This window comes from Delphinus delphis, chromosome 10 (assembly GCF_949987515.2).
Source record: "Delphinus delphis chromosome 10, mDelDel1.2, whole genome shotgun sequence".
NCBI lineage: Eukaryota > Metazoa > Chordata > Mammalia > Artiodactyla > Delphinidae > Delphinus > Delphinus delphis.
Window position 1 is genome coordinate 99,435,028 of NC_082692.2, and position 22,534 is coordinate 99,457,561.

At 51.0% G+C, this 22,534-nt stretch overlaps 1 protein-coding gene across 1 annotated transcript; it reads right to left on the minus strand.

Moving 5' to 3' along the window:
* Positions 1-874: 874 nt before the first annotated feature.
* Positions 875-21,954, minus strand: EFCAB12 (EF-hand calcium binding domain 12; the record flags this gene model as incomplete). The annotated part of the gene is made up of 9 exons (XM_060023088.1): positions 875-1,387; positions 2,067-2,123; positions 3,846-4,005; positions 7,315-7,513; positions 9,907-10,103; positions 12,092-12,248; positions 14,031-14,216; positions 16,832-17,280; positions 21,918-21,954. Coding segments are annotated over 9 exons (1,773 nt in total), but the record flags the coding sequence as incomplete, so codon positions are not given.
* Between the last annotated feature and the right edge of the window lie 580 nt (positions 21,955-22,534).

Here is a 22,534-nt window from a genome sequence, read left to right on the forward strand (position 1 = left end):
GTGTCCCCTGCATCGGCAGGCGGACTCTCAACCACTGCGCCACCAGGGAAGCCCTAGCTTTTGTTTTGAAGGTTATTGTGAAAATCAAATTTCAAGAGAGGAAAAAAAAAAAAAAAAAAAAAACGGAGCCCGAACACGATAGGGATGTCATGTCATCCATCAGTGATCTGTGGTAGTTTCAGGGCCAGATGGAGACAGAAGCTGAAGTGGATGGTGTTGTTGACTTCGTAATGGGTGAGAAGGGAAGGGAGCAAGTGTTGACAACTCCTTCGTGAGATTTTGACTGTGAAGGGGAGTTTGAGGAGAGCCAGAGACATGAAATGTAAAATGTGAAGGGAATGTCTAGTCCAAGATCACACAGCTGGCACGCCGTAGGGTTGAGACTGCACCACACCTCACGCGACTGCGCCACACCTCACGAATCCTGCTTGCCCTGTGGGCTGTGGAAGTCAACTGGGTTGCTAAGCACAGAGGCACTGTGCTAACAGCAGCCCACAGGGTGCGTGTTGTGAAGGAAAATGTCTTGATGTGGGGGTCAGGTGGGCGAATCAGGGGAAGGGCTCACGAACCAGTGTGCTTGCACTTGTGAAAGGCCCAAGAGTTTTGGAAGTAGTGACCCAAATGGCTCATTCTTTGGGGGATGAGGGACACTTATTTCAAGAGAAGGGCACAGGGGTACCCACATTGCCTGCTGCTTCCTGGTGGGCCCTGAGATCCAGGATGAGAGGCTGGAGGTGCCATGCAGGCATCCCCGTCAAAACCCCAGGCAATGTGTGTTTTTTTCCCAGGCTCAGGACCCCAGCTTTGCCAACATCCCTCTGGCCACAGCTCCTGAGCAGGAAATCACATCAGCTGTATCACAGGTGACATGAGAAAAACTCCAACGTGGTTTATTTCAAAAGGACAGAGGTCAGGAGAGGGAAATGCTCAAAACCCACATCTTTCCCTGGACACATCCACTCTCTGACACACTGCACACTTTGAGTTTGGAGAGAGCTGGCCCGGGCCTTCCCACTGAAACGACTTCTGTTTGGTTCTTTGATACCGTCCCTGTGTCTACGGCTCTGGGCTGCTAGCTATACTGGCCCCCGGCCCAGGATGGCTAGGTTTGGTGACACTTGGGCCAGTCCAGTTGATGTGGTAGATCTTGGGGGCATCGTAATAGGCATAGGTCATGTAGTTCATGTCTTTAATGGGCCACCAGTGGTCGGGATGGTAGGTGGCTGAGTAGGCCTGGGACCGGTGTTGGACACAACTGAAGAGCGCCAGGCTCCGGTCCACGGTCACAGTGGGCAGGTAGAGCTTCAGCTTGTCCAGGAGGTGACCCGGCCAGAAGAAATTGGGATGGGTTAGCTGCGGACCACTAGGCCTCTTCGCCTTCAGCTTCCTGGAGAAGGAGAAGACACTGGGACGGTTGTCATGGAGACAGGTGGCGGCTCGGGCTGCTTCCCAGCGGAGCCCACCCGCTGTGAGCAGAGTGGAGGTGCAGCACCGTGCTAAGCACTCTAGTACTCAGCCCTCCCGACAGTGCTGTGCGGTGGGCTCTATTGTCCCATCTGCCTCACCAGCGAGGACCCGGAGGCCTAAGGAGGCTGAGTTATTTCTCCAAGACCACACAAGCCAGCAAGTGGCAGGGCACAGGCTTGAGTGCCAGTCTGCTGCCTCTAAACCCAAACTCTTAAGTGCACACTGTCTGCTCTGCAGAGGCATTTTAATGTGCTGTTCGGAATGCAGCCTCTGGAGCCAGCACAGCTGGGTCCGAATCCCTGCTCCACCACTTAATAGAGATGTGACTTTGAGCAAGATAGTCAAACTTCCTGTACCTCAGTTTCCTCTTTTGCAAAATGGGAATGCTAAGAGTAACTTCATAGGGTTGTTGAGAGGATTTACGTGAGCTAACATCTGGAGAGCAGTGTCTGCCTAGCACTCCTAAGTGTCATTTTATGCCCCTCAGCTCCTGGGCACTGAGTCCCAGGTGCAGTGCTGCCGTGTACCCTGCAACATGCGAGTCCTGGGCACCTTCCTCCTACCCGCCCCCCTCCCAGAGTTAGATGATCACTACGGACCTGGTGAATTCCTCAAACTTCTTAAAGCTGACTTTCTTGACTTTCTTCAGCATGTTCCTAGTGGAGAAGAGAGAGAGAGGTACCTTTTCAGGAGACAGGAAATCCAGGTCAGTGGGGCTTTGGGGAGTAGGTCAGTGTGACAGGGGGTCCACTTCTGAGTCCAGACCAGAGCTCTGAAAGGAGAACTTCTTCTACCTGGGTGGGGCCCTGACTCTGTCCCCCATGCTCCAGTGGAACACACAGTGCGCTGGGGTGTCTAGACCTCTGGGCCCCTATTGGTCAGGCAGACAGGATGACAGCCCTGGGCTCAAGGCCTGGCTGGCTGGGTGACTTGGGGCAAGTCACTCCCCTTGTGGAGCCTCGGGTTTCTCATTTCCCAGCACAGAGACCTCCCAGATGGTTATGAGACATGCTCGGTAATCTGAGTCCTTTTGGGGCCCCTGACTCCCACTTGCCTTCCAGAGCTGAATCCAGCCTTGAGGACAAGGGTGGTGAAAGCTAACGCCCCAAACCTCAGGCCTGGCAGACATCACTAATCACCTCAGCACACTTTCCCAGCAGACATCACTAATCACCGCAGCACACTTTCCCAGCAAGCCTGCGTCTGGCTCCAGCATCTTTCACAATGCATTCAAAGAAGCCAATGAAACCAGTCCACCCCTGCCCCGGGGGACATCTATCCTTTATAACTGTGGCCCACCTAAGCAGGACAAAAGTCACTTTCTCAGGTTCCCTAGGTTCATGGCTCAGGAACTGGTGGCAGCCACTCAGGGGCTGGAAGGCAGTCACTAGGGGATCAGAAAGGACTCTCTAGGCCACCACCTGCCCTGCTCATGCTCAGCTCTTCCCAACCAGGGCTGTGGACAGCCCCACCTGCAGACCTAGCCCACTCCTGCACTGGAGAACGCCATGACGGGGCAGGCTAAAACAACAACAACAATCAGTGCTCGAGTGCTAACTGCTAAGAAGCTTACTTGCATTTCTCATTGGTCCTCACTGTGTGTGGTATAGCTGTTGTGCCCATTTTACAGATGAACATACTGAGGCTCGGTGAGTAAGGTAGCTTGTCCATTTAACCGCTGGCCTGTTGGATTTCCACTCGGCTCTGCTACATCCCACCCCCGCTGTTCTGGCCAGACTACCCTAGCAGGCAGCTGGCAGTGACCTACGGTGTGGTTCCGTCTTGGGCCCCTCCCTGCCTCATGGTATCTGGTCAGCTGCCCCCTCCTCCCGCACTCTGCAGGGATGCTGCCGTTCTCCAGTCTGCAGTCACCACTGATGCTCGTTCATAGCCTGCCCTCGGGTCAACCTCCTGACAAAGGAGGACATTTTCTTAGAGAGGACTTGGGATCTGAGGGTCAGGGGGAGGCCCCAGTGCAGAGTTCTGTTCTCCTCCTGGGGGGCTGCAAGCCCACCTTTTGCCAGAGAAGGCAGGACAGAGAAGGGGCTGCCATCACTGTCCTTTGCAGGGGCCCTGACACCCAGCCCATAATTTGTGAAGGGTCCTCCCCCATTTCTCTAAGAAGTCCCTCTTTTTAACCTTTTCCAGAGAGCTTGGGGTCACATAGGATGTGGTCAGGAGGGTGGCTGTGTGGGAACGAGGCAAGGCGGCTGCAGAGACACGTGCCCGGGGACACGTGGCCAGTCCATGGTGATCAGTTGGGTTGGACATGCCAGGTTAGGACACAGACACTGGCACAACGTGACCCCCAGCCCCCCAGCAAAGGGGCAGCAGTGGGACAGGAGCACAGGCAGGGGAGGAGGGGGCCGACACTCAGCTTGTCAGGCTTCTGAGCCACAGGTTTGGAAACGCCCTGGGATCGGAGCAGGGCCTGGTTCGGACTGAAGATCTTCAGGTCCGAGTAGTAGCCTCCCGGTTGCCGGATTGGACGCACCTGGTCCTTCTGGAAAATGATCTTGTCCCCCGGGTACAGCAGGGCTGTGAGCAGCAAGAGAAATACGGCCTGTCAGCCCAAGACCCCTCCCCATACCGAGCCTTTGGGGCAGAGCGGGGGGTTTGTCTATTTGTTTTAACAAATTCACATTTTTGCTTGAAAAGATTTTTCTTATATACATTAAAAAAATTTTTATTGTTAAATCACTGTAGATTCACAGCACGTTGCAAACAGTAGCGCAGAGCGTCCCCCAGGCCCTCTCCCAGCCTCCCCTACGGTGGTGTGTGCATCACCGCAGCACGCTGTCGGGAGGCGCGGCTGGCGCGGTACCGCTCACAGGACCACAGGTGAGGGTGCCTGTTCACAGCTAGGGCAGCAGTGGCCCCGAGGCCTGGGGGTAGTTAGGACGGAGCGCTGCCCTACACCCCACTCTGCAGGGGCGTCCTGGTCAGATGTCCAGGAGGAGGACGGGAGGGCTCACCCAAGACTTCACTAGATTAACTTAGACCCAGTCGCTGGCAGTTTTCTCCTCGTAAAGAACGTAAGAAGCACTGGGCTGGGGCTCCGCCCTCCTGCAGCTGCTGAGCAGGGCTTGTCCTAAGATGGTGACACACAAACATCTCATGTTCTGGACACAGTGATGGAGGGTTATTCTCCAGGTTATTAATGCTGGTTATTGGGGCGGGGAGGGCAGGGATTGCGGAGCTGAGAAGGGAAGGGAGGGAAGGAGGAGACGTGCCATGTCAACATTTTTTAAAGGTTTAAATGATTTTTGAAAACTACATTAAAAAAAAATATATATATATATATAGGGGCTTCCTTGGTGTCTCAGTGGTTGAGAGTCTGCCTGCCGATGCAGGGGACACAGGTTCGTGCCCCAGTCTGGGAAGATCCCACGTGCCGTGCAGCTGCTGGGCTCGTGAGCCATGGCCGCTGAGACTGCGCGTCCAGAGCCTGTGCTCCGCAACGGGAGAGGCCACAACAGTGAGAGGCCTGCGTACGGCAAAAAAAAAAAAAAAAAAAAAAAAAAATATATATATATATATACACACACACACACACACACACACACACACACACACGACTTTAAAAATGAATTACATAAATAATTTTGTGTAAATAGTAAAGAAAGACTGTCCTTGTGAAAGGACAGTCACTAAAATATTATTGCTGGTCAACTCACGCTGGGGGGATTTTTATTTTTATGTTTTCAAAAAATATAAGTGAGCATGGATTATCTATAAAATCAGGGGGAGAAAAATAATAAAGCTATATTCAGTGGGGACAGGAAATGCCTTGATGTTCTGGAGTTCCGGCCCATAAGCTTGAGACCTTGAACACAAGCTCTAGCCTTGAACACAGACCTGGAAATCCCTGTGTTTGTGCTTCTTGGGCCACAGCAGATCATGCCTCTGTCATAAGGACAGCCAACAGATAGTGGCCAGGGCAGTGGTCAGAGATGGACCAGTGTCTCTTCCATCTAGACCAATCAGAAGCAAAAGGAAGCCCACCCACAGATGCTCCCATGTGCCCATGGGTGGTGGGATCCTGCAGACAGGTGAAGCTCACCTGTGTGCGGACCCAGAAGCCAGCAAAAGCCAGTGGTGGAGAGAATCAGTAGAGGCTCAAGCCTCTGGTGGGGACAGACCAAGGGGCACGTCCGGGGAAAAGACCTAGCCCACAGGAGCCTTCGGGTACCTGGCAAGCATGCTGGTATTTTAGAAGACACAGCTGCAGCTCCACCGCTAGCCAAGACCAGGGAATGTAAATAATCCAGGTAGACAAGGCTCCCCAGGGGAGGAGGAAGGAACGATGATGTGGTGAAAAGTTGGTGTCCAGAGCAGTGGGGTCTCCTACTGTCTCTGCCCTCCCCACCCAGGCGGGCAGCAAGTGGCCGCCCAAGCAAGGGGTGGGCAGCGTGTGCAGCAGACAATGACCATTTAGGCTGGTTGGCCTGTGTTCCTGAAGGCCCTTGGCCACTTCCCCTTGTATAGACCTGTTATGGGCTGACTTGTGTCCTCCCAAATTCATATACTGAAGCCCTAACTCCCAGAATCTCAGAATTTGTATTTGGAAATAGGGCCTTTCAAGAGGTGATTAAGCTAAAATGAGGCCGTTAGGATGGGTCTGAATCCAACCTGACTGGTATCCTTAGAAGAGGAAATCTGGACACACAGAGAGACAGCAGGGGTTCATGTGTACACGGAAAACACCATGTGAAGAGACAGCCAGAGGGTGGCCATCTGCAGGCTAAGGAGAGAGACCTCAGAGGAAACCAACCCTGCTGGCACCTTGATCTTGGACTTCTAGCCTCCAGAACTGTGAGAAAATACATTTCTGCTGTTTAAGCCCCCGGTCTGTGGTATTCTGTTATGGCAGTTCTAGCAAACTAATATAAGACCCAGGGCCCTGTACATTTAGCACGTGTTTCCCTCCATCTGGGGGAAAAGATGGAAACAATCAATTGTGACTGTTAACTCTTGTTCTCAGGTAAGTCACACTACTCTCTGGGGGCCCCCTTTTTTGAGAAAGCCACATGCCCAGTATGGCCACAGCTCCTTCCTGCAGAGTTCCTATGGGAAAACCTCTGCCCTCAAGTGCAGCTCACTCCGTGTTTTTAAAGCACAGACAGTGACCTGCCCATTAAATAAATAAACTCATAAATGTGGGATGCCGGCATTGCTACATGGTCAGCAGGGGCTTATGGGGACACTCCCCTGTCCCATGTCTCAGAAGCACACACCCAGAGATGTGGAGGGTTCAGCTCTGCTTGCGTGTGTGAAAACACAATCCTTCCCCCACGCGGAGGGCAGAACCAGTAGGAAATCTCAGGGTGGAGGCCTTGGTCTGAGCAGAGAGCAAAGGGCCTCAGCAGAACCTGTCTCCCGGTGCCTTCTTCCCTCCGTGTGGTAGAAGCACCAGGAAACAGGCCTGGCCTAGACAAGTGGTTTGGAGCACCCAGTGCATCACAGCAGTTACCACTTCCAGCCAGACTCCCTCTCTGAAATCGGGATCCTTTCTTTGTGCCCAACCTCTGGCTCCCTCACCTGGAACTCCTGGCCTGGCGCTTCCTGCTCTAGACTGGGGAACCCAGATCTCCAGGCCTGTGAAGCCTGCAGCCCTGCAGGGCTGTAAAATCCCATCTAAGAGCGAACCAGGCGGGGCTGTTCCTCCCTCCACCACCAACATCTCCCACCCCCACCGCCCGGCCCCGCAATGTCCCCACCACAGGCCGCAGCGGCGTGCTTTGATGTGTGTCAGCTGGAGAAGGACAGACCTCAGGTGGACGCCATCCTCGCCCTGGCTGTGGGCCCCCTTGGCACCTTCCGGAGGACCAGCCCCGAGGCCCTTACCTCTCATGAGGACGTCCTCGGTCAGCGGGAGGTTGTAGGATTTGCAGAGCTTCCAGCACTGCAGGTAGACCAGAAAGGTGCTGGTGCGCGACCTGTTGATCAGCGCCTCCATCTCCCCGTGGATGGTGGACGGGAGGCAGTGCTCATCCAAGTGCTTGTTCCCGCTGTGCTCCGTGTACTGGATGGAGGGGATGGTGAGCTGTGGAGAGAGCAGAGGCTGGCACTCACCCCTCCTCACCTCCTGGCCCAAGGCAGATGCAGAGCCTCATATACCTCTCCCCCCAGGTCCCCGTGAGGGGCAACAGCAAAGAATGCAGGTTCTGAAGTCTGGCTTGGGAGGAAAAATCACACGTGGTCCAGGTGATCCCCGGAAGAGCATCTGAATGGTCAGCGTGTGCGGTTCTGTGTGCACAGCCCCTTACACGGAAGCGCACACACAACTGTATCATACATACACTAGGCCCTAGAGATGTCCTGTTGAAACATTACATTCGACTGTCTGGCTGTGTGGGAATTTAAATTAGGTGCAGCCACATGTGACTTTGAAGTGGAAACCACGTGTTAAGGATGACAGAGCAAGGTACTGAAGATATAGGTATTGACAGAGCAAGGTATTGAAGGTATAGAAGAGGCCTGGGGAGCGTACAGCCACTTTTGGCCTTATTTCTTTGTAAGGAAAGAAAAAGTCTATCTTTTTAAAGCTTCTAAAATCAGAATCAGCTGTTAATGGAGGTCATTGCTTACCTTAGTATGTATTATGAAGAAATGATTAAATAGCTATTTTGAGTATGAGAATGCATTTTTTTTTTGGCCGTGCCATGAGGCATGTGGGATCTTAGTTCCCCAACCAGGGATCGAACCCGTGCCCCCTGCATTGGGAGCATGGAGTCTTAACCACTGGGCTGCCAGGGAAGTCCGAGAATGAATTTTTTATTTATTTAATTTTTTTAAGGTTTTTTTTTTCTTATTTTTTTGGCTGCATCAGGTCTTAGTTGCGGCACGTGGAATCTTCACTGGGGCATGCGGGATCTTTCGTTGCAGTGCGCGGGCTTCTCTCTAGTTGCGGCATGTGGGTTTTCTCTATCTAGTTGTGGCACATGGGCTCCAGGGCACGTGGCCTCTGTAGTTTGCGGCACGCAGGCTCTCTAGCTGAGGCGCGTGAGTTCAGTAGTTGTGGCGTGCGGGCTTAGTTGCCCCGTGGCATGTGGGATCTTAGTTCCCTGACCAGGGATCAAACCCACATCCCCTGCATTGGAAGACGGATTCACTACTGGACCACCAGGGAAGTCCCCTGAGAATGCATTTTAAAATAGAAATCTCTTGTTCTAATTAAACCAAAGTAGTTTCTGACGTCTACTTGAATCACTGCTCTGATGTAGTCAACTATTAACAAAATTTTCTTGTTTTTGTTCAAAAATAAATAAATACAATAAAATCAGAATCAGCAAAGTATAGCTTATAGGTCAAATCTGGCCTATTACTTGCTTTTATAAATAAAGTTTTATTGGCACACAGCCATCCTCATCTGTTTAGCTGTTGTCTATGGCTGCTTCCATGCTACAATGGCAGAGCTGAGTTGTTGTGACAGAGACCACATGGTCTGCAAAGCCTAAAATGTTTATTATCTGGGCCTTTACAGGGAATGTTTGCTGATCCTTGCTCTAACATTCTGGGTTTTCTCATCATGCAACTTAATCAGATCTTAGTCAATATAACACTTACCAATACCTGACATTTTATTTTATATATGTATATATATACATACATATTTATACTATAAAAAGTATATAGTAGAGGGACTTCCCTGGTGGCTCAGTGGTTAAGAATCCACCTGCCAATTCAGGGGATGTGGGTTCGAGCCCTGGTCCGGAAAGATCCCACATGCCGCGTGCACCACAACTACTGAAGCCCGTGCACCTAGAGCCCGTGCTCCGCAACAAGAGAAGCCACCGCAATGAGAAGCCCACACACCGCAACGAAGAGTAGTCCCCGCTCGCCGCAACTAGAGAAAACCCACGCGCAGCAAGGAAGACCCCAAGCAACCAAAAAGAAACAAAAAAAGTATATAGTAGAAAATATTTATTGATAGATAGTATTATATTAGTACTGTCTGCCTCCCTGACTAGACTCTCAGCTTCCTGGGGCCTGGGGCTGTTTTGTTCTAGCCAGCACCTAGAACGGTGCCTGACACATCACAGGCTCTCGATAAATATTTATTGGATGAATTAGCTCATGTAATCAGTTATTCCCTTCCTTCACTCGTCACATTGTTTCTGGAGTGTCTACTCAGCGCCAGGCCCCAGGCCAGGTTCCTGGATTCCAGCTGTGATGAAGATGCAGCCCTGGGCTCAGGATGCGAAGTCATAATTAAAGAGCTGGACGAAGGGGATACTTTCAGATGCATCATCTCGTTTTATCTTCACAGAAACCTTGTGAGGTAAGTGCCATTCTTACATACAGAAGAGGCAACAGGGAGGTAAGGAAGCCCCCTACTAAGAGCTCCCCCGGCCAGAAGGTGATGCAGGGGCAGTGGATTTGAACCCAGGCCTGCCCAGTCTCCAAGCCCCATCCCTCCCCTGTTGGCGGGGGCACCTTGCTCTGCCGCTTCTTCTCGCGGTACCGCTTGCCCGCATCGTCCATCTCCTCCAGGGTCATGGGCCGGGCCTCCATCTCGGTGTCGACCACGGACACGGTCAGCAGGTCCATCTTGAGAGGCTCTGGGGCTAAATTCTCCTGCTGCTTCTTGGACGGACTCTGTGGGGAACCACTGTCCTTGGCAGATCTATAGTCTAGGAGCAGAGGGAAGAGACAGGAAGGAGGAACTGAGAGGGTGCCCAGCCATGGAATCCACCAAGCAGTTAACCAGTGTCACCAAGCAGGTGCCCACGCGTCCGGTCAGTGCCATCTGAGGTGCACCTTGAAGGTGTCCCTTCTTCCGTTTCCAGTGTGGCCACCTCCTCCGTCACCTGCACCGTGGCCACAAGCCCTCCTGTTGCCATTCTCATCCTCTAGCATCCTGTTTCCAGGCCTCCACTGTCCCGGGAAGAAATGAAATCCTGGCCCTGCCACCTTTTAGTTTTGAGACTGTGGACAGGTGTTCAGCCTCTCCAAGCTTCAGCTTCCTCCTTGCAAAGCATGAATAGTAGCCCTGACCTCCCGGGACTGGAAGGAGAAAATGCCCTAATGCTGTGGGTAAATGAGGGTAAAGCTCTGCAGCCCACAGGGGGTGCCCCAAAGCCACCGCCTCCTCCCTTGTAAGCCAGGCGTCCAGACTCTTGATGCTACTGCCCCTTTAAGCAAAGCAAGAGATACCCAAGTCCGCTTACCTTACCCACTGCTGCTCTCCAGGGTAAAGGAACTCAGTGAGGACACTGAGATAGCACTGGCCAAGCAGATACCTGCTCTTGGCTCTTAGGGAATAATAGGTCCCAAATACCTTTGCTGCAAACGTGTACCAGCACGTTTGTGTCTGGGGCACTCTGATCATTCAGCAAATAACTTGCAGCCAACTACGGGGATAATGATAAGCTTTGGTAATGCATAATGACAAGGCAAAAAGAGCGTGGGTGGGAAAGCCCACCCAACTCGAGGAGACCTCAAGGATGCACCAGACACAAAGGGTACAGGATCTCATTACAGTGGGGGCACTCAGGTTCCCTGGGGTTCTGAGAGGGACGGAGACTGTGCCTGGGGTGACGGTGTCTCAGCCTGGAGGCTTGTTGAGACCGGAGGTCAGAAATCTCGCTACCCTGTGGGACTGAGGAGGGGATGCGCTAAGGGAGGCGTCTCTAAAAGAACCTACCCGTGAGGACGCTGAGCACCCAGCTCCGTGTAACCTTGAACTCCAGAGACCCCGCCCAAATCTTCACCTCCATAAGGAAACCCCTCTGCTGCCCTCCCAGGGCTTTTACATGACCTCAGGGAGGGCGAGGAGGTCCCCCCACGTCCACCCTCACAAACGTGTCTGAAATTAAATTCCTGCCAACCTGAGGGTGGGGACAAAGCAAGATTTGTTTCATTTAGAAGAAGAGAGAGGTGCTTATATTTGAGGAGGACTCTGGAATGGTGGGTAGTAGTCAAGGGAGGACTTTAATTTTATCTATAGTTCAAAAAATTTTTTACAATAGTGGCACTAACAATAAACAAACAAACAAACAAAGAACATGATGTACCCTGTGTTGTAAATTCATAGGCAGAGCTACGGCTGGTTCATTTCTAACTTGCCTCTGTGCTTCCTCTGGATAGATGTGGCTTCACAAGCACAGAGCTTGGCAAATGGAACTTGAGCTGTGCACAACCTATACAACTGTTCACAGCAGCCCTGCTAATATCCCTGATAGTAGAATACCAAAGTAGGTTTTCCAGTAAACTCTAAACATGTACTAATTCTAGTTTCTGAATTCTAGTTAACTTTTTATCAATAATATGTAGATTAATAGTGGGAAGGCCTTGGACCCACATACAAGTGGAAAGGCTTGCCGTTTGGGTCAGTCTCAGCCTATCAGGTGGGCTTTGATGGGCTAAAACCACCCTTTGAGAATCCTCCTTTAAGGATAGGGTTGGGCCTCATTCATCTTTGAATGGACCCGGGAGCTGGGCACTCAAGAGAATATCTACCCTGCGGTTGATCTCTGGGCCTGGAAATACCAGAGGGAGGCTTGGCCCACCTATAGTAAGCCAGAGGTGGAGAACACACTCAAGTGAGCCAAGGCTGCCTCCATCACACTGGCTCCCAGGATGCGGAAGTGGAGACACGGGGGTGGAGGTGGATATGTACACTCTGTTGCAGTCGCCAGGGTGCTTTTCTGCTGAGCCGAAGACCACTGCTCGCAGGTGCTGGCCAGGTTATCCACGGTGATGCTCTTGTGCTTTCCCAGAGAGCTGAGATACATCACGATGTCCTCCACCTCCTGGCTTTTCAGAGGGACTCCAACCTGAGGAGAGAAGAGAAGCCCCAAGGCGGGCGGGCAGGCTCCAAACGTCCTGCCAGGACAGCCAGCCTGGCCTCACCTCCCCGTCTAGTTTCATCCTCAGCCACTCCCAGCTCACACCCAAGGTCTCTGCCCAGGAGCTCAGAGCCCTTCCCGGGGCCCTGAACACACCCTACACGTTCTCACCCTCTGCCTTTACTCAGACATTTCCCACTTCCTGCCTGAAAAACTCCTATCCCTCCTTCAAAACCCAGTCCAGACATATCGTCATCTTTGCAGAGTCTGTTACTTCTTCCTCTGGCCTCCCTCCCCACTCCATTCCAATCTAAATGACAGCCTTCCTGTGCTGGGCTGGAAGAAGGATTTCACGTCTGTCATCCCTGTCCATGAGGGACACATAAGCCTCCCTGAACTGAAGTAAAAAAGAATCGGAAATCTAATACACATTACTCCTTTAAGGATGGTGAGCAACTTCAGAGAAGTAAAATGCTTGCCATCAATATCGAATATTCAAGAAGAAAAGTTTTAAAGGAAATACAACTTCGTCAGCTTCTTTAGACTGTAGATATTATTCACTGAGCTTTACTTAAAGAAGATCAGAACTCACCTGGTGCTAAAGGATTTAATGTTTTATCTTTTTGGTTACATTGATTAACAACGCTTTATTTTTTGTTGTTTTAAATGCTTTGAAATGTTGTTTCGATAATTACATGTCATAAAATGATAGTGGGAAAACTGGTGATGATTTAAGACCATAAAAGATGTAGCATTCCCCTTCCTAAAGTTTTTTTAAAAGGTATCTTGTATTCAAAATATATAAAAGCTTAATTCACCCAGACCAGGAGTCGGCAAACTTTTTCTGGAAAGGGCCAGATAGTAAATATTTTTAGGCTCTGGGAGCCACGTGATCTCTGTCACCACTACTCAACTCTGCCCTCCTAGCATGAAAGCAGCCATGTCGATATGTAGAATAATGGGTGTAGCTGTGTTCCAATAAAACTTTATTTACAGGAAAAAACCCTTTATTTACAAAAACAAGAGACTGGCTGGATTTGACTCCTGGGCCATAGTTAGCAAACCTCTGCTAGACCGATAGAAGGGATGACGGGAATGTTCTATGTCTGAGGGATCCAGTGGAGGAACCACTCACCACATGTGACTATTGAGCACTCCAACTGTAGCTGCTGTGACTGAGGAACTGGATTTTTATTTATTTACAACTAATTTGAATTTTTGAATAACCTGTGAAAGTGTGGTCCGTGGACCTGTACCACAGGCATCGCTGGGAGCTTGTTAGAATGCAGCATCTTGGGGGGACTTCCCTGGCGGTCCAGTGGTGAGGACTCCGCGCTTCCACTGCGTTTTAACAAGAAGCTGCATTTTAACACGATGGAAGCTGAGAGAGAGGCTGCATTTTAACAAGACCCCGGGTGAGTCATATGCCAATGATGGTTCCAGAAGTTCTAGAAGGTTCTAGAGGCAGGACTGAAGGCCCAGCTCTCTCTGTGCTCAGTTCTGGGGTGATTCCCCAAGCAGCTGGCGGGTTATGGGGCTGACTCCGCAGACTTCCCACTCAGCTAGGGCCTTTCAAGGTCAGGTCGGTGCAGGGTGGCTTTAGGGGTCTGATGGGGCCTCAGGTTAAGCCACATATACCAGTGCGGCTTTATAAGTAATATGGCTGATAGTCGGAGCAGGATCTGGGGAGGGGGCAGCGGGGGGAGGGTGGTGCATGGGCGCCCTCCATCCCCCAGTCAGGCCAGCCTCGGGGGCGGGGGAGGCGCTTACCGCCTTCAGAGCCGTGATGAACTCCTCCCTGGAGATCCTCTGGTTCTTGCCCTGCTCCACCTTGTGAAATATCTCCTGGATCTTGATCTTGTGGCTGCACAGGTAAGAGTACAAGGCCGACAGGGCAGAGGGTTTGGGCAGTGGTAGCGGGGGCACCTGCCGGTGGAGGGGTCGTGGGCTTTTCTTCTGAAAAAGGCAAGAGAGTGGGGTAGAGGGGAGAGTTTGGGGGAGACAGGCCGATGGAGCTAGATCCCCAGAGTTAGAAGTGGGAGAGAGAGAGTCTGAGCCACCCTGAACAGACAGCAAGGGGGAGGGCAAGGAGCGCTGGATTCCGGCAGGTGCGTCCTGCCACGGGACGCCTGGGGGATCTGGCTTCTCTGGGCCTCCAATTTCCCATGAGAAACAAGAGGCTTGGACAATATGAGAAGTAAAACTTTCTTCTTATCCACATCTCTCCTGTCAGACCAGTCAGTATTGTAATTGCACTGGGCTCTCGGTGCACATTCATGCCCCAGGCCGGAGCTTCCTACTGCCGCTGCCCTCACCTCCCAGCCTCTGCCCCTTCTGGGCCTCCTGCCTGGAACACCTCTCCTTCTTTCTCTTCCTGTCCAAATCCTACTCCTCTATTTCCAGGTGATCGGGAATGCAGTTAGCCCTCCGGGTCCACGGGCTCCACATCCACGGATTTAACCAACCACAGATAGAAAATATTCCCCCCCAAAATTCCAGAAGGTTCCAAAAAGCAAAACTTGAATTTGTCATGGCTGTTGGCTGTCAACTATTTACATAAAATTTACATTGTATTTATATGGCATTTACGTTATATTAGGTATTCTAAGTAATCTAGATATGATTTATCCTCCTTATATGGGAGGATGCTTGGGGATTATATACAAATACTCTGCCCTTTTATATACGGGATTTGGGCATCTTCAGAGGTTGGTATCTGTGGGGTCCCCCCCCGACAGATGCTGAGGGAGACTGTACTTAGGAATCATGTTCCTTTACTTTGGTGCAGCACTTGACAGTTTACAAAGGGCCTTGCTGTTCCCTAGCTTATAGCCCCTCAGGGTATTAGAGTCTATTCATGGCCTGTGGCAAACTGTAGAGTCCTTAATCTGCTCTGTCCACCTCTGCTGCTAGCATGGGAACACTGTGAGAGCACGACCATGTCTTATTTAGCTACATACTCCACCTCCTATCCTTGTACTCAACAAAGCCCCCAGCCCTCTGCAGGTAGGCAGTGATGGTTTGCTGAATGAAGAAAACAATGCTGTGAATTCGGTATTAGGTATTAGTTTCCCTTTTTTTTACAAATGAAGAAACAGGCTGAGAGGTGAAGTGACCTCCCCGGGCTCACACAGCAGGTAAGCGGTGGAGCTGGGTTTCTAACCCAAGACCTGTGCTTATACCTAGATGCTGTGCTGCTGGCAGGAAAGCGTGTGCTGGACCCATGAAAGTTGGCTTTTGACTGTGATTACAAGGACTGACTCTGAAGTTTGGGGGCCAACCCAGATGACATCAGTAAGTCTGCAATAATAATAAAAATGGCAAACATTTATTGAGTGCTCACGATACGCTCAGCACTGTCTCAGGCACCATATATAAATGAGTCCATTTAGATGTCACAGTGCCCCTAGGAAGCAGGCACAATGGTTATCCCCACTGAACAGCTGAGGAAACTAAGGCCCAGATCATACAGCTAGGAAGGAGCAGAGCTGGGTTTAAACCCAAGTTACCTAACCTCTTATGCCAGCTTTACCTGAACTGGGAGAAATTTCAAGTGTCTGTATTGTAAGGAGATGTCCCATACAGTGTCTGTGTTGCAAAGAGTTGGAAGATGAGGGCTTTGGTTACTGACTGCCATTTACCATCCCAATGGGTTTGGACAATGTATGGCCTCACTGAGCTTCTATTTTCATATTTATAAAAGGGACTTATATGTATAATATATATAAATACATATACAAATTTATAAAAAATTTTCTTCCAACCTCCCAGCTGTGATCCTCACAGTAGCCCTGTGAGCACCTGCTGGCACATATAGTCCCTCAACAAATGAATGAACCAATGAATGAACAGTGAGTATTCAAAATGCCCCACAGATGAATGCCAGGGATGATTCCTCCCAGGGTGGTTTTAAGATATAGTCACAAATTCTTCAACTCTCCTCCCTTCTAAGGTGGAGCTCAATCCCCTTCCCCTCGAATGTGGGCAGTATTTAGTGACTTGCTCCTGACAAACAGACCGTGGTGGAAGTGATGGTGTGAAACTTCTGAAACTGAGACCTCCTGAGATGAGGTTATAAAAGGCATTGCAGCCTCCTCCTTGCTCTCTTGGACGTTTGCTCTGGGGGAAGCCGGCTGCCATGTGGTTAGGACACTCGAGCAGCCCTGGGAGAGGCCCATGTGGCCAGGAACTGAGGCCTCCTGCCAGCAGCCAGCTTGGAAGCGGGTCATCCTGCCCAGTCAAGCCTTCAGGTGTCTGTGGCCCAGGCCAGCATCTTGAGATGAGAGCTTGAGCCAGTGCCATCCAGCTAAGCTCCTCCCAGCTTCCTCATTCTCAGAAGCAGTGACATAATGAACATCTGTTGCTCTAAGTCACCTTGGGGGTATTTGTTATGCAGCAATAGATAACAAATACACCTTTTTAGGACTTCTGTTTGCTCCCCTGGGACTGGGAGGGGGATGGTGGGTGGGGGTGGGGGTAAAAGATCCCCATCCTGCTTAATTCAAGGGAGTGAAATGACAGCATGCCCCTAACACCCGAAGTGTCTGCATCTGGCAAATGGGGCTGCTCACCTCGGTGTCTCTGGGAGTGGCCAGCTGGCCCATCAGCCGGGCCTTGTGCTCCTTCTGGCTCTCATGTAGGACCTTGGCCTCCGAAGGCGTGAGTCTGGACTTGTTCCGCAGCCACCTCTCTATGCTGCCAAATGACTCCAGGTCCTGCCGAACCCTCAGCCTCTGGGTCAGCCAGGCCCTTGGGTCCTCTGGCTGTTCTTGGATGTCCCCAACTTCCAGGGCTTTGGAGCTGGGGGTGGGCTCGGGGGGAGCCTGGGGGTGGGGGGTGGGATTGACGGGCATCAGAGCCTCCTTTCGAGGCAAGAAGATGATCCTCCGGCGGCTCTGAGGCAGGTGGAAGTCCTCCTGCTTGAACTGCTTGAAGCAGTGGGCGATGACCGCGTCAGGGTTGAACACGAGCTCCTTGCTGGCACGTCCATCGTCAACCAAGTACTCAGACTGGCGCAACCCTGGAAGAGGGTTAGAAGGTGAGTTCCTTTCAGGAAGAGGACCAAAGGAGTCAGGAAGGAGAAATGCTTCAGCACCAGGCTGGGCATCAGGGCACCTGGGTTCCAGGCCTGGCATTATTGTTGCCTCGCTATGATGATGAAAATAATTACATCTAACGTGACTGGGCAATCCCAACGGCAGGCACTATGCTAAGAGATTTATATGCGTTCTCATGAAACTTCTTAGATTCTAATCTTACTCCACCCCAGTCCCCCCGCCCCCAGTACTCCTTGGCAATCAGAATGATCTTTTTTAAAATGCCATTCTGATCTGGTCTGATCAACTGAGGCAGCCTAGTGCCATAAAGCGCAGAGGCTTTGCAGCCAGAACGCTCCGGTCTGAGTTCCGGCCCTGCCGCTTACTGGGGGCATGATCACTTATCCTTGCAGGGTCTCAATTTTTTCATCTGTAAAATGGGGATAATGATGGTACCTACCTTATTGAGTGGTGGAGATGTTTAGAATCAGTCCAGTTTGTTCATAATAAGTGCACTGTTACTATTATTTTTTTATATACTTACCCTCCCATTTTGAAATACTTCCATGACTTTTCATAGTCCTCAAAATAAAGTCCCATAACCCTCCTCCGCCAACCTTTCCTGCCTCATCACTTGCCTGTCTTTCCTTACCCTGTCCAGATGTCTTGGCGTTCTCTCTGTTCCCTGAATGATCCAAGCTCCATCCTGCCTAAGGGTTCCGCACACGCTGCTCCCCCTGCCAGGAATGCTCCCTCCCCCATCCATCGCCTCCTCGCTCCTCCTCATTCTCCACGTGTCACACCAAATGTTCACCCTCCAGCTTCAGGCTGCGTTGTATCCTCCTGTTATCTCTGTTCCTTTCCTTCAGACCACTTATCATAAGTATGTAAATCAAGGGTTGCAAACTGGCAGCCCTCATACTGAACGAGGCTTAGGGTCCTGTTTTGCTTGACATACTTGTTTGCTTAAACTTTTCCAGTTTGCACTGCATTAGGCTGGGGCATGCGCTCTGCAGCTTGCCATAGGCCTCACCATTCCCTATCGTCTCACACGCAGCTCATTTCATTCAGTAAGGGCTTGGTTCAGGCAGACAGTTGCATTTGAAACCCCTGGTGCAATTATTTGGTTTATGTTTTTCCAATACACTGTGAACCGAGATCTCATCTCTCTTGTTCCCTGCTGGAGTCCCAGCCCCTCCACGGTGCCAACATATAGTGGGAGCTCAGTAGATATTTGGTGAGTGAGTGAATGGCAAGTGGACAGACGTAACAGGTTGGCATCATGATTTACACCCATTTTTACAGGTAAGGACACCGACCCCAGAGAGGCCCAAGGTCACACAGCTGATTAGTAGCAGAGCTGGGACATGAACTTTGGTTTGTCTGGCCCCAGAGCTCAACTCTTAGCCATTACTTGATATTACCCCAGGCTGTCACCTAATCCTGCTGAGTCTCAATTCTTTTATGCCTAAAATGATATAAACTCTCCTCTAGCAACCTCCCGAAGCTATTATGAAGATCAAATGAATAACAGGTGTGGGAATGTTCTGAAATTCAGAAGGGATACAGCATTATTATTAAAAATATTGTCACCATCATTTTCCTTCTAAAACCCAACTCTCCTGCTTAAAACCCTTCTATTGCTCCCAGCTGCCTCTAGAATAAAGTTCCATCTCCTTAACTTAGCCCCACCTGTCCCACCCACCCCTGCCAACCCCTCTAATTTCTCCAGCTCCTTCTCTCATTCCTTCTGCCTCACCTTGTATTTGTACCCAAACTAAGCTGACTGTGGTTCTGTAGTTCCCTCCTCCTGCCCCCCCCCCAAACCGTGCTCTTTCCTGTCTTTGAAACACGCTTCTGTCTCTCCCTTGTTCACTTGATTATTCCCTACTTAGCCTTTGAGGCTCAGCTCAGGCATTACGGTCGCCTGAAGCACCCCAGGCTCTCCCTCGTCCCCCTCTTGGTCCCCATAGCCCCTATGTTTAGCCCCCTCATAGCATTTACCATATTTTTCTGGATGAAGATACTTTTCTTTCCCAACAGCCTGTGAGTTTCCCAATGGCGGGAACTGTGTCTTACTTCCTGTGCGTCCCCAGTACCCAGCCTGGCACAAAGTGAACAGTCAGTACATTTGTTAAGTCCCTTTACAATGCCCACGTATTCCTTTCATAGTCAGAAAATAACTAAAGTATGTATACATCAATGTGGACAGAAGTAAGTACTTCTCAACAACCCATTTATCATTTCTTTGAGGACAAGATGTTTGGTACGACTGAAAATTTAGTCATTCATCAAACCAGCATTTACTGAAAGTTACCCAGTGCTTGGTACTGGCTGGGTGCCCAACAGGCAGTGTGCTGGCACAGAACAAGGTGGGGTAACCAGAGGGGTTACAAGGTGGTTTCAGTCAGGGGAAAGACGCTGACCGAGGGATCTGGGAGGTCATCGTGCAGTAGGGGACGTTGAGTGTGCTTTCAGAATGAGTTTGGTTTCAAGGGATAGAGGGGCCAGCATGGGGATCAATCAGGGTGGGGTTTAGGGACTTCAGGGTTACTAAACTGTTTCACAAATTGGAAGCACATTGTGTGTGAAGGAGGAGGTTAATGGAAGAAAATACAGTTGGAGTGATCTGCAGCACCAGGTTCAGGGGTTTAAACTGTACTCTGCAGACCGTGGGAACGCATTCAAAACATGCTCCTCACTGGTCTCGCCTCTTCCACTTGTGCCCCCCCTAGACACCAAATCCATGATCTGCCTTTAGCCAGAGGCATCCCTTCCCCCTCTGAAACCCTGCAATGGCTTCACTGAAATGGCTTCTCCTGCTCTTAGAGTAAACGTCGCTCTTTCACAATGGCCTGCAAAGCTACCTTGCTGGGACTCGGTTCCTGTTTCCTCCCTAACCTCCCCCTACGCTCCTTCCCTTCCAGAGTGAAGGCTGCAGGCCCACCAAGCTTGCATTCTAGTAGTCTTTGGGGTCCTCTGTCCGTTGATAGAAAAGTGAGGCGGGCTCTTCGAATAAAAGAGGTCACCATGTGGTTGTGGGTAGAGCCTGTGTGAAAATGTTCCCCAGGGATTAATGAGGCAAGCTCTCAGCGGCCAACTAGTCCCATTGCCTGCCCAGGTCAGGGAATTCTTTCTACAACGCCCCTGCGGACTTTGCCTGTTTGTATACCTCCAGTGACAGGGTGTTCTCTACTTAACATTGTGAGTGCCTAATTCTAACTGCTAGAAAAGACTTCTTTATATTGACCCAGAATTTGTTTCCCTGGAATTTCTACGACCCTTGGTCCTAGTCCTCTCCCACTGATGCCCCCGAAAACACATTTTTTCCCTGTTTTCTGGGACAGCCCTTCAGGTGTCTGGAGACAATTCACTACTTCCTTGAAATTCTCTCCTTTTCTCTTGGCTTCTGATACAAATCTCTCCCTAAGTTCCATCCTACCTCTCTGGCCACTTGTTCTTGGCCTCTCTTTTCCTACCCACTCCTAAAATGTAGATAGCCTCCAGGCTTACACTTGGGCACTCTTTTTTCTTTCCCCCAAACACTCTCCTCCACTCTCATTTCTGTGGCCCTGCATATGCAGAGGACACCCATACCCATATTTATAACTTGGAATTAGCTCCAACTTTCTACATACAGTTGCTCCTAAAGCATCTCAACTTGTATGGCCTACAAGGATCTCCAACTCAACCAAGAGAACTCTTTCCAAGTTCCCCATCCAATCAGCCCCCTCTAGCCTGGCACCTTTCCCTCACTTCCCAGTGTCTTTGGCCTGGGAATTTGGGACAGTCCCAGATCGCCCCACTCCCAACATTGTGAGTTTGCCAAGTCAGACTCTGCATTTGCTGACGCTCCCAATCCAATCCTGTCATTCTCAGTGGCTTCCCCATCTCCTGGCTCACAAGATCTCTCCTGCTCTGTCCCTTCTGACCCCTCTTGCCTCTCATCTCCAGCAACACTCAAACTACCAGCAGTTTTCTGAGGACCTCATGTCTCTGGGCCTCTGTGCATGCCGTTCCCTTGGTCTGGAATACCTTTCCTCCCCCTTTTGGCTTGGATAACTCCTTGTATCCTTAATTGAAGCTCCAGTGTAAAGAGCTCTCCAGGACCTTGGAATCATTCCTCCCCATCCTCTGCACTTAGCAGACCTCTTACTCCTAGGTGTCACCCCTGGACCCAGTATTCATCCCTTCTTCTGTAAGTATCCATTTATCTGGCTTTCACCTCTGAAGTTGCAGCGCTTGTCAAAGACAGCAGGCTATCACCAAAATTTTGAAGACTGTTGGTCTTCTCCATGCCTCTTCTCCCATACTGAACACACTAATGTCTAGCGAAGAAGTAGGGCCAGCCAGAGGGCCTGGACACCTTTCCCGGGCCCATGGATTGGGCCGCTAGTTCCAAGCCAAAGCAACTCGGCCTGCTCCTCCAGCCCGGGCAAGGAAATCTGAGAAACATGCACGACCTGCCCCCGACTCCCTGGCAACCCCGCACCCAGAGAGAGGACGACACAATGAGATATCCGTCCCTGTCGTAGTCCTCACCCCACTTGCACCCGTCCACCTGGGGGTTGAGGGCTTCCTGGAGCTGGCGTTGATTCCCAGGAGCTTAGGGTGAACTTACGGAGCAGAGACCGGAACACAGCCTCGTACTCTTCAGAAAAATAGTGTGTGTGTGTGTGTGTGCGTGCGTGCGTGCGTGCGTGTGTGTGTGTGCGTGTGTGTGTGTGTGTGTGTGCTTGCGCGGGGGTATGGGGTACCAGAAAAACAGTAATACCAAGTTTGCAAGAGACCCGTGACTTGCAGAACTTGGACGCAACTGTTGCCGAGACTACGGACGCCCCGCGCTGATTGGCTGGAGGCCGCCACGTGACCGGAGGCCCGCGGGGAGAGGATCCGCCCGAGCGGGAGACCCCGACAGTCTCGCTCCCTTCGAGGGTCCTGGGAGGGGACTTGGAGGAAGCCGCGAGGAAATGGTGCAGAGCATCCGGCTCCGCAAAAGACAGGATTTCTTAGGTTGGCCCAGTGGCCCTTGAATCTGGAGTAATAAATCCCAGGTTTTCCTGTAAGCCGTAGTGTCTTCAGCAGTTCTCTACATGTTTAGGGCTGTGTTCTCACCCAAAGAACAGGCGCTCCCTCCTCCAGAGGGAACCCGAGAGGGTCGTGGCCAAATAGAGGCAGTGTTTTTGGTATGCTTTGTCCCTGAAAGACAGGGTGCTATGGTTTGGAATTATAGAACCT